General features: G+C 41.1%; 2 protein-coding genes across 4 annotated transcripts; one reads left to right on the top strand and one right to left on the bottom strand.

Moving 5' to 3' along the window:
- Positions 1 to 104: 104 nt before the first annotated feature.
- LOC135558509 (uncharacterized) lies at positions 105 to 1,591 on the bottom strand. Its single transcript, XM_064992362.1, is given in 3 exon segments — positions 105 to 861; positions 863 to 982; positions 1,436 to 1,591. Coding segments are annotated over 3 exon segments (330 nt in total). The 5' UTR covers positions 1,448 to 1,591; the 3' UTR covers positions 105 to 663.
- Positions 1,592 to 2,756: 1,165 nt separating this feature from the next.
- Positions 2,757 to 11,907, top strand: LOC135558507 (protein ABHD8-like). 3 transcript variants are annotated; one of them, XM_064992360.1, is made up of 5 exons: positions 2,757 to 3,094; positions 7,291 to 8,090; positions 8,450 to 8,620; positions 8,926 to 9,142; positions 9,383 to 11,907. In XM_064992360.1, the coding sequence occupies exons 2-5, from the start codon at positions 7,300 to 7,302 to the stop codon at positions 9,596 to 9,598; spliced, it is 1,395 nt and encodes a 464-aa protein (XP_064848432.1). In that variant the 5' UTR covers positions 2,757 to 3,094; positions 7,291 to 7,299; the 3' UTR covers positions 9,599 to 11,907. The 3 variants fall into 3 exon arrangements, with proteins under 3 accessions (XP_064848432.1, XP_064848433.1, XP_064848430.1); XM_064992361.1 differs by lacking the exon at positions 2,757 to 3,094 and adding an exon at positions 5,125 to 6,748; XM_064992358.1 differs by lacking the exon at positions 2,757 to 3,094 and having other exon boundaries at positions 6,756 to 8,090.
- Positions 11,908 to 13,048: the final 1,141 nt, after the last annotated feature.

Raw genomic sequence — 13,048 nt, 5'->3', positions numbered from 1 at the left:
TTGGTAATTTCCTAACAAGTAGATATTATTCCCAGAAATGTATATATTTAATTTGTTGCATCATCTCAAACCCCACTGACTTGTACCAACTACACACGCTCATGCAACTTTACAAAGTTTATTTATTCAGAAACTCAAGACAGCTTTTATTTGAGCAAGACAAAGACTTGAATGACACGTGTATTAGCTTTAAAATTGATGAAGGTCAGAAGGTCTATCTATTTTAGCAACAATTGAATAGCACAGATGCTTATAGCTCAGCACCTATTTATTAAAGTACAATATTCAAATTCTGGACCTAGTTCAACCCCACCACTGTATGTTGACATGTACAACTTTGGGTCTTTTATCACAACTTTCATCCTGCATGAATTAACAAGGTCATAAGCCATTTCAAATTCACTGATTGCAACAGCAAGGCTCTGAGCTACTTCTAAGCCTCTACAAGATAGTTGCTGAAATACATGATGGGAAAACATTTGTCAAAGTGTGTAATATATATATATATTTACATGGACAAACATCTGCCTTCGCATATCCAATAACTGACATTCAGTTCTACACACAACTGGGCCAGTAAGTCTTGAAGATGTTATGCTTTTTCTCAACAGTGGTGGCAAAACCTTCAATAAGTTCACCAAAAAACGTTTGTCCATTGGGTGCTTAGTGTGACAGGGATTTTCGCCCTTTCAGCATTCTTCGGAGAATCACCTCGATGCCACCCTGAGTGCTGATCCTCTTGATCCAGCCATGGGTCCTCTTACGCTTTATATTCTTGGGCTGATACTCTGTGCCCCGCTTCCCTGTGCGAATCTGCTGGTGGTGCCAGGGGAGTTGCTGAAACACCCCTGCCCCCTCTGCCTGTGATGTGAGAGGTCCACACCGAGAGGTCTGGGGAGGTACACTGGCCAGGGACAGCACCCAACCACTCAGTGCTCGTGGCTGGTGGCCACTGGATGCTGGAAGCTGTGGTGCAACAATCCTGTTTGATAATAAACGCATGGGATGTTATTAGTTTTATGATTTAACCATGCAAACTATTCAGCAGAGTGGGAACGCATTCAAGCTTTAGGAAAATATGGCTGTTGGTTTGTGAAAATGTATAGCTAGTTTAGTTTTTTTTTTAAGCAGACTTTGTCATGAGAGTTAGTTAGCATCAGTTCATGGATAGCTAGTTCACTTAACATTCAAACATTTTTTAAAGTAAATCGAAACCATGTATGCAACACATTTGATGTGGTAAGACGTGGAGGGTGGCATCAAACGTGCAAAGAAAGCCAGCAACACCGCTGCAGCAACATCATTCATATTTTCAGAAAGTTAGCCATCTTACATAGCTAGCTACCTAGTATACGTGGAACCTGAACATTTCATGTCACGAGGACTTCTAAAACATACCCTTTTCATATTCATTAGAAGATCGTAGCTAATTTACCTGGTGGAGCATATCACTCCATGAAACCGGGAAAACGACGACCTGATAATATTCATTTTAGACAATATTTTAGACGGTTTTATCGCTGACTTGGCTAGCTAGCTAGGCCACTAGGGTATTCGCTAAGCACCCTCGTTCCATTCAGAGCTACGATTGGCTCTCGTTTTTCATCCAATCGAAGTGCAAGGTCACAAACGTTTGAACGCAAAGATGTTGAATTGAAATGGAGATAATCCACTTAAAGTCTGGCGATTTTAGACAAATACATGCGTATTTAAGTACTTGTATTTTAACGTTTAAAAAAACATATGATCTATTTCATAGATATATTACAACATATATCTAAATGCATGTTCTATTTATCACCATGTATTTCGATATATTATTTATAGTAACATATTTTCTACAGCCTGTTATCGCTTACAGCCACAGCTTCGAATATGATAGTATTACACACGTGGGTGAGTAGTTGTTTTATGCTTTTTATGCTAAATTAATTACAACTTTATTTGCCATTTATTTGATAATTCAGATGATAATTAAGTTGTGAAACTTCAGGGGGTTGTAGGCAACCCTTCATGGCCCCCAGCACCATCTTGCCATGCAGGTGCTTCTCTAATTATCTTAAATGTCTTTCATGGTTATTTTCCGCTTGGAATAGGAAGAATAATGCAATTCCACCTGTAGCAGTGGAGAGGCTGGTGGAGGTCAGTTATTTCTCTGATTTCGCTGTGACCTCTTGAAGAAGGCTGCAGGATGCTACAGGACTCCCCTTGAAAGGACCTGGTCAATGATCTAGTTACCAAATCAAATCAAATTTTATTTGTCACATACACATGGTTAGCAGATGTTAATGCGAGTGTAGCGAAATACTTGGACAGAAGGAGTAATGTAGTCCCAGATGCTGCAGTGTTGATGCTGCTCATCTCACGCACATCTTTTTCCACATGTATTCTACATTTCTATTTCATCTGTATGGGTTCATCCATCCATTCACCCATCTAGCTACATGTCACATTGACTTATATAAAAATCAAGACACACATACACATATACACACACACACACACACACACACACACACACACACACACACACACACACACACACACACACACACACGCCTATGGAATGTGAATCTCTTGATTTGATCATTTCCCCACCAGGCCTTAGCAACAGGAATACAAGACATCCTATTGGCTTTAGTAGAACCAATGTTTGTGGCCTATTCGCTATATTTCTTGTCATTCAACAGCAGAAGGAAGCTGAGAGGAGAATTCCGTGGATGCGGAAAACAACAAGGGCAAAAGGGTTGGTAGAATCTCGCCCGTGTGCGCAGCGCCGAAGGATGCTGATCGAAAAAGCATTGCTATCTGTCATTACTATGGTCACTTTAAAATTGCAATTGGCACACTTTCCTAGTGTGCATTACTTCGATTTAAAGCCTTATTCAATGTGTTTGATTAGTAAGATGTAAACCATCTCTAGGTAAAGACAATTATCAACTTCTCCATGTGGCAGGTTGCTTTTGAATTATACTAATATTGCAACCAATGCAACAGATTTTTCAGCTGCAGTTAATTATAAACAACCTATTGACTATCGTTTTATGGGAGAGGAGCATCATATTTCTGATAATCCTTAATCATCATCAGTAAGGTAAGAATTTCGTTTAAAAATAGGCCTGTGTGCACCAGTAAACGTTATTACTATATGTTGTTTCAAATTGATACCATATCTGAAACAGTATATTTTATGTTTCGTAATGGGAATTCAGATAAATAGATGTCAATCATGATGCATTAATGCGCAACACACCAACTCAATATTGATTTATGTTGTTGGTATATACTGTATCTTGCTCATGGTCCTCTTACCATATAAATAGGCTACTGTAAATGTTTCATAATAGTTTTGAAAAAAATTTTTAAAAAATGATCGTATGCTCAATTGTTTTACCTGAATTTGACTGCGCTCTGTGGTACATTATATGTTTATAGGTGGTACAAACATAACTAGTTATAAATTGCACATTTGCATTTCTTTACAGACTTGATACATTATTGTAATCGTAGATTCAGTGGTCCTCCAAACCAGGTATTTTGAATACTGTACATATGCATCAGAATGTATTAGGCTACTGGAGGCCTAGTGTGTGGGTGGAAAACTAGAGCACATAGCCTACCAAATGTGTGTTAAACATGACGCTTGAATAATCAACCTAATTCTGCATTGCAGATCAAATAGTAAAATGTCTGAGTAACATGGGTGAGAGAATTTAGAGGCAGTCCACTTGCAAACTCATTTAATTGACATTTTAGTCATTTAGCAGACGCTCTTATGCAGAGCGATTTACAGTAGTGAGTGCATACATTTTCGTTGTTTTTTTTTTTTTTTTACAGTTCTGGGCCACTACGGGAATCGAACCCACAACCCTAGCGTTGCATGCTCGAGAATGCTCGAGAATTCATGTTCAAATCTCCATGCTCGAGAATTAATATTCAAATCTCACTTTAATTGTCGACCTTAATACGTGGGATTAAATGTCAGGGAACGTTGAGTCGAATGGTTCTTTGCATTTTAGGTCGTTTTCGCGCATAGTTTTGAGCTATAGTTCAAATCAGAGTTCGACTATTGTTATTATCGTTTGGATTTTTTATAATTTGGTCCGGTTGGTTTCACATTGCCAAATGTAAACGAACTACAATTCCCCCCAAAAAAACACGTGTCCCTGCAAGTAATTTGTTTATTAGACAAAAATGCTCACGTTAAAACCCTTTGTGATTATCATGAAGCATCACTTGTCGCAATCTTCATATTACTTTCGCTTTGGGCTGACGGGAGGAAACTGCACTGCGACGTGAATTCAGTAGCCTATATCCTTGTTATAGCCCCGGTATTCCCTAATCTTCATCGGATGCGCTCTTAAATGCGCTGCTACTCACCGAACGTTTCAGAGATCTCAGGTTATGATGCTGCGTGTATTTCATCAAATGCTCGTAATCAAACAATAACCATAATATGTTCCATTGTACGGACTGCGTTCTCACCAGCAGCGAACCGCACCACGGCACGAATTGAATCTGAACCGGGACTACCCTTTCTTGGGCGAACCACGGTGTGCGGATAGAGTATTCACACGAGTGTAGTGCAAGTCTCTTCGAGGTTTATCAATCATCACCTCACCCTGTGGAGGGAAGTCCACCTCCAACATACTTTCTGTTCAGTCTTATATCATGCCTGATACGATCAGATGATATAATAACCTCAATATGATATGCAATTACATAAGGGAGATGCAGTATATGCCTATATGTCATGGCTTTTGCAGTGCTATTACACATATTATCCACTATCCTGAACCCTAAACTTAATGTAATGATTTAGAGGTCATCACGTTAAATAACTACACATTTAGATGTGTCTATTGAATGTTGTGATGGTAGCAGATGTTCATATGATTAATGACTCACTCACTGCTTGTAGCAGCTCACTATATTGACCCACCAAGGAAAGGCAATCACAAATTTCACTTGGCTCCTGGATGAAACAGGATAGTACAGAATGCATCAACCTTCACAACACTCTCTATAAATTCTCTCCGTCTTTCTCACTCTATTTTTCTTTCCTTCCTTTTTTCTCGCACCCTCTCCGTCCCTGCCTCCCTCTCCTTATCCACCTTCACTCCTCCACTCCCTCTTTCTCATCTCACTCCCTCTCTCAATCCCTCTCCCCCTCAGCCAAACATTGATCCCTGTGTGCCACTTCAATACGTTAATTAACTCCCCTGTGTGTGTGGAGGCAGGGATAGAGTGAGCAATAAGCTACACCTCATGCAGAGGTGTCATTTACCAGGATCAATGGCCCCTCCTCTCTCCCCATTACCTGCTTTCTGATGTCCCATCTGTATATTAAACCAAACTTCATTAACTTACCTTCACCGAACCTGCACTCTCAAAATCGTTAAGCTAAACAAAACTTGTTTTTGGCATAAGAAGCCTCTCATTTCCCAGTGCACCTCATTTTCTTAATAAACTTCGCTAGGTCAGCGTCAGCGATTAGCATACACATCTGGGTCGGGAATTGGAATATACGGACACAGCAATTTTATATGCTGCTATTCAGCATGTTAATGGCAAGCATTACACAGATGGACATTTTAATAACATGTAAGAGTAAAGAGATAGAACAATGAGACATAGTCTGTTTAAAATGCACCCGCGAGTATTAATCATTTAGACACATCTCCCCTTATTGTGAATAAATAATGTGTAAAGCTAGAATATGAATCCGGGGTTGAAGGTGATTGGAGGTGGGTAGTGAGTGAGAAGGGTGAACTTGAGTCACATCACCCTTCTCGTCAGAGCTCTGCCATTATTATTGTGTGTGTGTGTGTGTGTGTGTGTGTGTGCGTGTGCGTGCGTGTGCGTGTATGTGTGTGTGCATGCGCGTGTGTGTGTGTGTGTGTGTGCACGTGCGTGCGTGCGTGTGTGCGTGCGCATGCGTGCACGTGTGTGTGCGTGCGCGTGTGTGTAGCTTGACATTTATATAAGTCAATGGTGTGACCTTGGTGTGAATAACAGGAGCGAAATATAAATGTTGATTAAAGCCAGTGTGTCAGGTCAGCTTTTATAGGAATGGTTTCCACAAACTCATCATTAGAAAAGCCTCCCTGTTGTGTAGGCAACACTTTCCTGAGAATTGAAAATGGCTGTGGTAGTTTTCCACAGACCTCACTGACTGTAGCTATGAGCATGATTTAATCATATCGGTGAACGTTATTGACTGGAAACTCAATCAAATGTCTTGCATGGCCGGGATCATAATTTCTAAGCATAAATAGATCATAAACTCCAGCTTTACATAAGATAATTAAACGATAGACCAACAGTTTAAATTAGGTTACGTTAGCAGAGACACAGTTACTGTACATAGGAAACAATGAAGTCTGGATCCAAGTTCAAACACATATTGTAGATATGCCACTTCCGTTCTGCTTCCTGTTGACAGTCTATGTGTCTATATTTAAACAGTGTGATATAAAATACTCCAATACCCAACTGCCAAAAACCTCTTGAGCCATTATTGGACATAACCGTCTTCGGAAAGACCATCGTCTGCTGGTTTTCCAAACCCTATTGACACATGGAATACATACAGTCAGTGAGCAGTTGGCATGAACCCAGCTGTGCCATTGCTAACATTCTATTTATACCCTAGGGTCCAGGGGCCATTTTAGAAGAGCCTTGTCTATTCTTAGTTTGTGTCTCGGTCATTATGTGAATGGATTCTGCTTCTCCACACTGAGACAAAGTGGGTATTGTTTTTACTGTTATATATGGACTGATGTTGAACCCAGTGTGAAACTGGTACTTTTTGAATTGAAAGCTTAATGATTGAGAAACCCTAGGGTGATTATCATGGAGCAATTGTCATGTACAAATAACTGTGTGGTGAATTGTTGTGGTGAGAGCCAGGGGGAACTCCTTTTTAGGTTGTTATACTGTGTTTGTTGTGTATATACGGTATGTTATAATCAGAGACTTTGTCGACACTCAGATTATGTTACCTACAGTGGAGGCTGCTGAGGGGAGGACGGCTCATAATAATGGCTTGAATGGAGCAAATGGAATGGCATCAAACACATGGAAACCATGTTTGATGTATTTGATACCGTTCCACTTATTCCGTTCCAGCCATTACCACAAGCCCATTAACCCCAATTGAGATGACACCAGCCTCCTGTGATTACCTCATGTTCTTACCACAGTATTTACTACCTATCCATTTGAAAATATCATTTTTTCAATGAAAAAGATAGCTCGTTGGCATTTCTCATGGATTTGTCTCTGCAGGCAGGCACCATGCTGACCAGCATTACAGATGGGATCCTGTGCTGTCTGACTGGGAAGGCTGCCAGCCTGGTGATGCCCGTCGACTCTTCTGAGCCAGCGGACACCTTCGAGTTTGTAGAAGTGAAGCCTGGGAGAGTCCTCAGGGTTCGCCACATCATGCCCGAGCGCCGGGCACCAGTAGTGACGGAGGAGGACCAAGTAAAGGAGTCAGAGCAGGAGAAGGGCAGTGGAAACAGCAACAACAGTAGCAGTGTGCACTGCAAGCGCAAGATCACTGTCTACCGCAACGGCCAGCTAGTCATTGAGAACCTTGGTGACGTCCTGCACTCTGAGATTGTCCAGTGCCAGAATGGAGACCTGGAGCCCTGCAGCACCGTGGAGGTGGAACTGGCCGACTATAAGGAAGTGCCCACATCTCCTGAACCCAAACCCGCGCCTCCCCTGTCCATGGTCGGGGAGCAGAAACCCGCGCCCCCGCCTCGCCGGCGCCGCCGAAAGCCCAAGCGCATGGTGATGATTGACTCGGAGAGGGAGATCTCCAGCTGCAAGGGGACGCACTCGGACGTGGCGCTCTTTTTCGTGCACGGGGTCGGCGGCTCGCTGGACATCTGGGGCAGCCAGCTGGACTTCTTCTCGCGGCTAGGGTATGAGATCATCGCACCTGACCTGGCGGGCCACGGGGCCAGCACGGCCCCCCACATTGCGGCGGCCTACACCTTTTACGCCTTGGCCGAAGACATGCGTGCCATCTTCAAGAAATACGCCCGTAAACGCAACATCCTCATTGGGCACTCCTATGGGTCAGTATGCTTGCTTCTCTGTTAAAAATGAACGGTCAATTGATTACCAAGTATCATCTTATGTCTTAGGTCAATTAACAGACGGAATATCATGATAGTTAATGAATAACAGTATTTGAACATGCCTTGAAACACATAATAAACTGGTGCTGACAATGACTGATGAAGAAGAACCAATCAAAGAGCAGCATTATGGCGATATCATAATTAAGGGACCAATTAGAGAGCAAGGTTATGATGATGTCACGATGAAGGGACCAATCAAAGAACAGGGTTATGACGATGTGATGATGAAGGAACCAATTAGACAGCAGGTTCCCAATACATTGTTTTTACACGTTTGATTATATCCCTTTCAGGGTATCGTTCTGTACCTTCCTGGCCCATGAGTATCCAGACCAGGTTCACAAGGTAGTGATGATCAATGGAGGGGGGCCCACAGCTCTGGAGCCCAGCCTCTGTTCCATCTTCCAGCTGCCTTCTTGTGTGCTGCACTGCCTGTCTCCCTGCCTGGCCTGGAGCTTTCTCAAGTAAGGAAATCATCTCTTCTATTTGTAGACAAAACAATATTGAAGTGCAGACAAATCAACAACACATTTCCAGACAAAACAACATTTGTAGACAAAATGACAACACATCGCTTTACAAATAGAACAACAACCTATTGCTGTAGACAAAACAAAACCAAGTTACTCTTCGTACAGAATGTATACTGTAGTGTACAGTGTCAATGCTTAGCTTCTACTGCATACAAAGAGTAAGAGGAATTTACTGTAACACATCATTTCGAATGTCAAGTAATACTGATGGCTATGAGTCTTTCCAACATGTTCAGGGCTGGGTTTGCCCATCAGGGAGCCAAAGAGAAGCAGCTGCTGAAGCAGGGCAATGCCTTCAACGTGAATCCATTCGTGCTGCGTGCCATGATGAGCGGGCAGTACTGGCCCGAGGGGGATGAGGTGTACCACGCTGAGCTAACTGTGCCCATCCTGTTGGTGCACGGCATGTACGACAAGTTTGTGCCCATTGATGAGGACCAACGCATGGCCGAGGTAAGGAGACATAAATTTATGAATACCAATCCATGTCAATTGAGTAAGGAAGCTCTACTACCCATATATAAAATATATATTATATTAATTCAATTTGAAATTGTTATGAAAGAGGAATTCAATTAAATGATGATATGAATTATGAACAGTCCCTATATCAAGCCCATCATATTCAATGACTAATATCATATTGTAAAAAAATATATATCTTGACTGTAGCTATTATCCTTTTAATTTCAGATCCTTCTGTTTGCTTTTCTGAAAGTCATTGAGGAGGGCAGTCACATGGTGATGATGGAGTGCCCTGACACAGTCAACACCCTCCTGCATGAGTTTTTCCTATGGGAGCCCGACATGTCCAAAAAGAACGCCGCCAAGACTGATCCTGACAAGACTGTCATAGTCAATGGTGTTGTCGCCCAGACACCAAAACCAAACAAGCCCATGGACAAATAACCAGTAATGAGTCTCATTTTACATGAGCAAACCCAATCCGAGGGCCTGTCTTTGGCAGGTGGCACGTGGTCTTAAGGCTGCTCGCAGGCTGAGAGCTGTTATTAACTGGGCCAGAGTTTGTTGTGGAAGTGGAGGGGAGGCACCTGGTGCTCCAAGCTAGAGTTGGCATTTGAATAGGACTGTGGTAAGAAAAATGAAGAAAAGGATGGAAAGAAGAGGAATCTGACAGAGATGCGTGTTTCTCTTTCCCCTTTGACAGCTGTCTGTGCTTCCTCATGTGGTGTATGTAATCAGACAGACCTCGGGTCCAGAGGATGTTAGTAAAACACAATATCCATTTGTAATTCTCTCGAGTACCAAACTTGGTTGGTGAGTGGACCATTGTGAACCAAAGCGAGGAAGGCATGACCATTAAATGGTGTGTGGATCGCCTTGCTACCTATCATCCATTATCTTGTGAGTAATATTTCACTGCTGATTGGTGTCCTGACGAAATGATGATCTTATAAAACTGGGTCCATATTATGGATTCACTTCAAAGCGGAAAATAATTCACTTGGAAAACTGTGAAACTATCCAGACAATATGGCAGGTAGCCTCGTGGTTAGAGGGTTGGGCCAGTAACTGAAAGGTTGCTAGGTCAAATCCCCGAGCTGACAAGGTAAAAATCTGTCATTCTACCCCTGAACAAGGCAGATAGCCCATTGTTCCCCGGTAGGCCGTCATTGAAAATAAGAATGTGTTCTTAATTGACTTGCCTAGTTAAATAAAGGTTAAATAAATGTTTTCAAAAAAATGACAATTAAAAAATACAAGTCAATGAGTGACTGGTGTATTATGGGAGTAAGATTTGTCATGCCACATTGCGATCCAGTTTGCATGAGGTCATCATCATGGTAATCATCCCCTACTAAGCAGGTTATAGACTAAAGTGTTGACTGGATGGAAGTGGTGGATGGATTGGTAATTGTTATGGCAACAAGTTACTACAAGACATACACCACACACCTAAACAAATGGGCCCTACAAGTTCAACAACCTCATAAAATATAATCAAGCCAAAGTAAAGCTGTTAAAACATGTCCTTAAGCAAACTAAATATCTGTCAGTTGCAGTCAGAATCTGTCTGTGCATTCATACACACCTGCAGTCTAGGATACAGGTTCGCTTTTGAAACATAGTGATTCATCTATACCCAACATGGAGCATTTTGCCTCAAGAACATTTTGCGGTGTTATCTGATATTATGCATTTAGAAACCTATGCTTACTCTGTGTCTACGTTATGAATTATCTAACCGAACTGGACTATTTGAAGTTGCTGCATGAATAGGCTTTTAAGATATTAGAGAATTTTCTTGTCAATATACAGTTGAGAAATCCAAAAACCTCCCCTGTCCTCTGAGTGTATAATCTAAGCGGCATTATGGACAGAGGAGAAGTTGGACCAAAGCTTTGGTGATAGGCAAACCAAATAATGTAAGAGTAGTCCATAACAATTATTTTTAAATACTGATGCTAGTTATTCAAATAACAATAGGGCAACTCATTTTGCCTCTGAATTTGATATAACACCATTATGAATGATGTTGTTCTTCTGTCTACCAGATAGTATAGCAAAGCATTGTCCTCCACTACCCTCCAGTCAATCTGTTGGTGCTTGCAATGTCAAAGGTCGTCCATGATAATAAGCTAAAGGACAGAAGTTTTCAGGTGCTCATTTGTGAACGTTTTCTTGTCTCATAATGAGAGTGTGTGATTTGATCTGTGATTAAGAAGTAGGAAGCACAGTAACACATGTATCTGATTCAATCTCTCCGACTGTTAACATGCTTTACTCACATATGCATTATCCTGAGAAAGGAGCAGAGATGATTATGCAATTTCTAAGGAGATGAGTTATGAACTGTACAGAACGATAATGCATAAGTAATGGAAACAAGTAGGTTGAGGAACAAATGAGTTTGAATTGGCTGTTGAAAAGAAGATGTATTCATGTAGACTGTCAAAAATACCATGAAGTGCTGCTGATCCAGTATGCTTAGGCACTGTATAGATTGTTCCGACAGCTATATGGATTGAAGGACGCACATTTGCTTCCTCCGCTTAATGTCTAAAAAGAACAGTCTCTCCTATCCAGTGTGCTATCATTAGTGGTTCAAAATGTGTAAATGTCATTAATGCATTTATTCCAAGACATCAGAACTCATGCACTGCCTGAATGTAGGTGCATATACAGTTCAGATATATGGACATGTTCAGTTGAGTGTATGAATGTGCCTTTCCTGGCATGAAATAAAACAAATGTTTACATTATATGGTTGTTTTTGTTCTTCTGTGAATTAATGACTGAATGAATGAAAATTAATGAATGAAAATGATTGAATGTAAATGAATGTGTGAATTAATGAATTAGGACCATTTTATTGTGACAGACAAAAGTAACGATGGCTTTGAGTGTACATTACTGGCTCTGAGGCCTGGGTACCCCCCCAGGCCACCAAATCAAATCATATCAAGTCAAATTGTATTTGTCACATGCGCCCAATACAAACTTACCATGAAATACTTAAAAGCCTTTAACTTAACCAACAATGCAGTTTTAAGAAAATAGAATTAAGACAATATTTACTAAATAAACGTAAGCAAAAAAAGTAACGATAAAATAACAGAGGCTATATACAGGGGGTAACAGTGCCGAGTCAATGTGCGGAGGTACAGGTTAGTCAAGGTAATTGAGGTCATTTGTATATGTACACTACCTGTTCAAAAGTTTTAGAAAACCTACTCATTCAAGGGTTTTTCTTTATTTTTTTATTTTTTTCTACATTGCAGTATAATAGTGAAGACATCAAAACTATGAAATAACACATATGGAACCATGTAGTAACCAAAAAGGTGTTAAACAAATCAAAATACATTTGAAATTTTATATTTTTCAAATAGCCACCCTTTACCTTGATGACAGCTTGGCATTCTCTCAATCAGTTTCACCTGGAATGCTTTTCCAACAGTGTTGAAGGAGTTCCCACATTCTGAGCACTTGATATCTGCTTTTCCTTCACTCTGGCATCAATCCAAACCATCTCAATTTGGTTGAGGTCAGGGGAATGTGGAGGCCAGGTCATCTGATGCAACACTCCATCATTCTCCTTCTTGGTAAAATAGCCATTACACAGCCTGGAGGTGTGTTGGGTCATTGTACTGTTGAAAAACAAATGATAGTCCCACTAAGCCCAAACCAGATGGGATGGTGTATCGCTGCAGAATGCTGTGGTAGCCATGCTGGTTAAGTGTGCTTTGAATTCTAAAGTAATCAGAGACAGTGTCACCAGCAAAGCACCTCCACAACATAACACCTCCACGCTTCACATTGGGAAAGACACATGCGTAGATCATCCGTTCATCCACATCTTGTCTCACAAAGACACGGTGGTTGGAACCAAAAAAA

Source organism: Oncorhynchus masou, chromosome 17, assembly GCF_036934945.1.
Source record: "Oncorhynchus masou masou isolate Uvic2021 chromosome 17, UVic_Omas_1.1, whole genome shotgun sequence".
NCBI classification, from domain to species: domain Eukaryota; kingdom Metazoa; phylum Chordata; class Actinopteri; order Salmoniformes; family Salmonidae; genus Oncorhynchus; species Oncorhynchus masou.
Note: the sequence above shows the minus strand (reverse complement) of the source record. Positions and strands in the feature narration are given on the sequence as shown.

What these genes read in the sequence shown, in the direction of transcription:
- LOC135558507 (XM_064992358.1), top strand. Translation starts at nt 7,273, where the DNA reads ATGGATTTGTCTCTGCAGGCAGGCACCATGCTGACCAGCATTACAGAT. An exon ending in CTCATTGGGCACTCCTATGG is followed by an intron (nt 8,091 to 8,449) that starts GTCAGTATGCTT and finishes TATCCCTTTCAG; the next exon opens with GGTATCGTTCTGTACCTTCC. An exon ending in CTGGCCTGGAGCTTTCTCAA is followed by an intron (nt 8,621 to 8,925) that starts GTAAGGAAATCA and finishes CAACATGTTCAG; the next exon opens with GGCTGGGTTTGCCCATCAGG.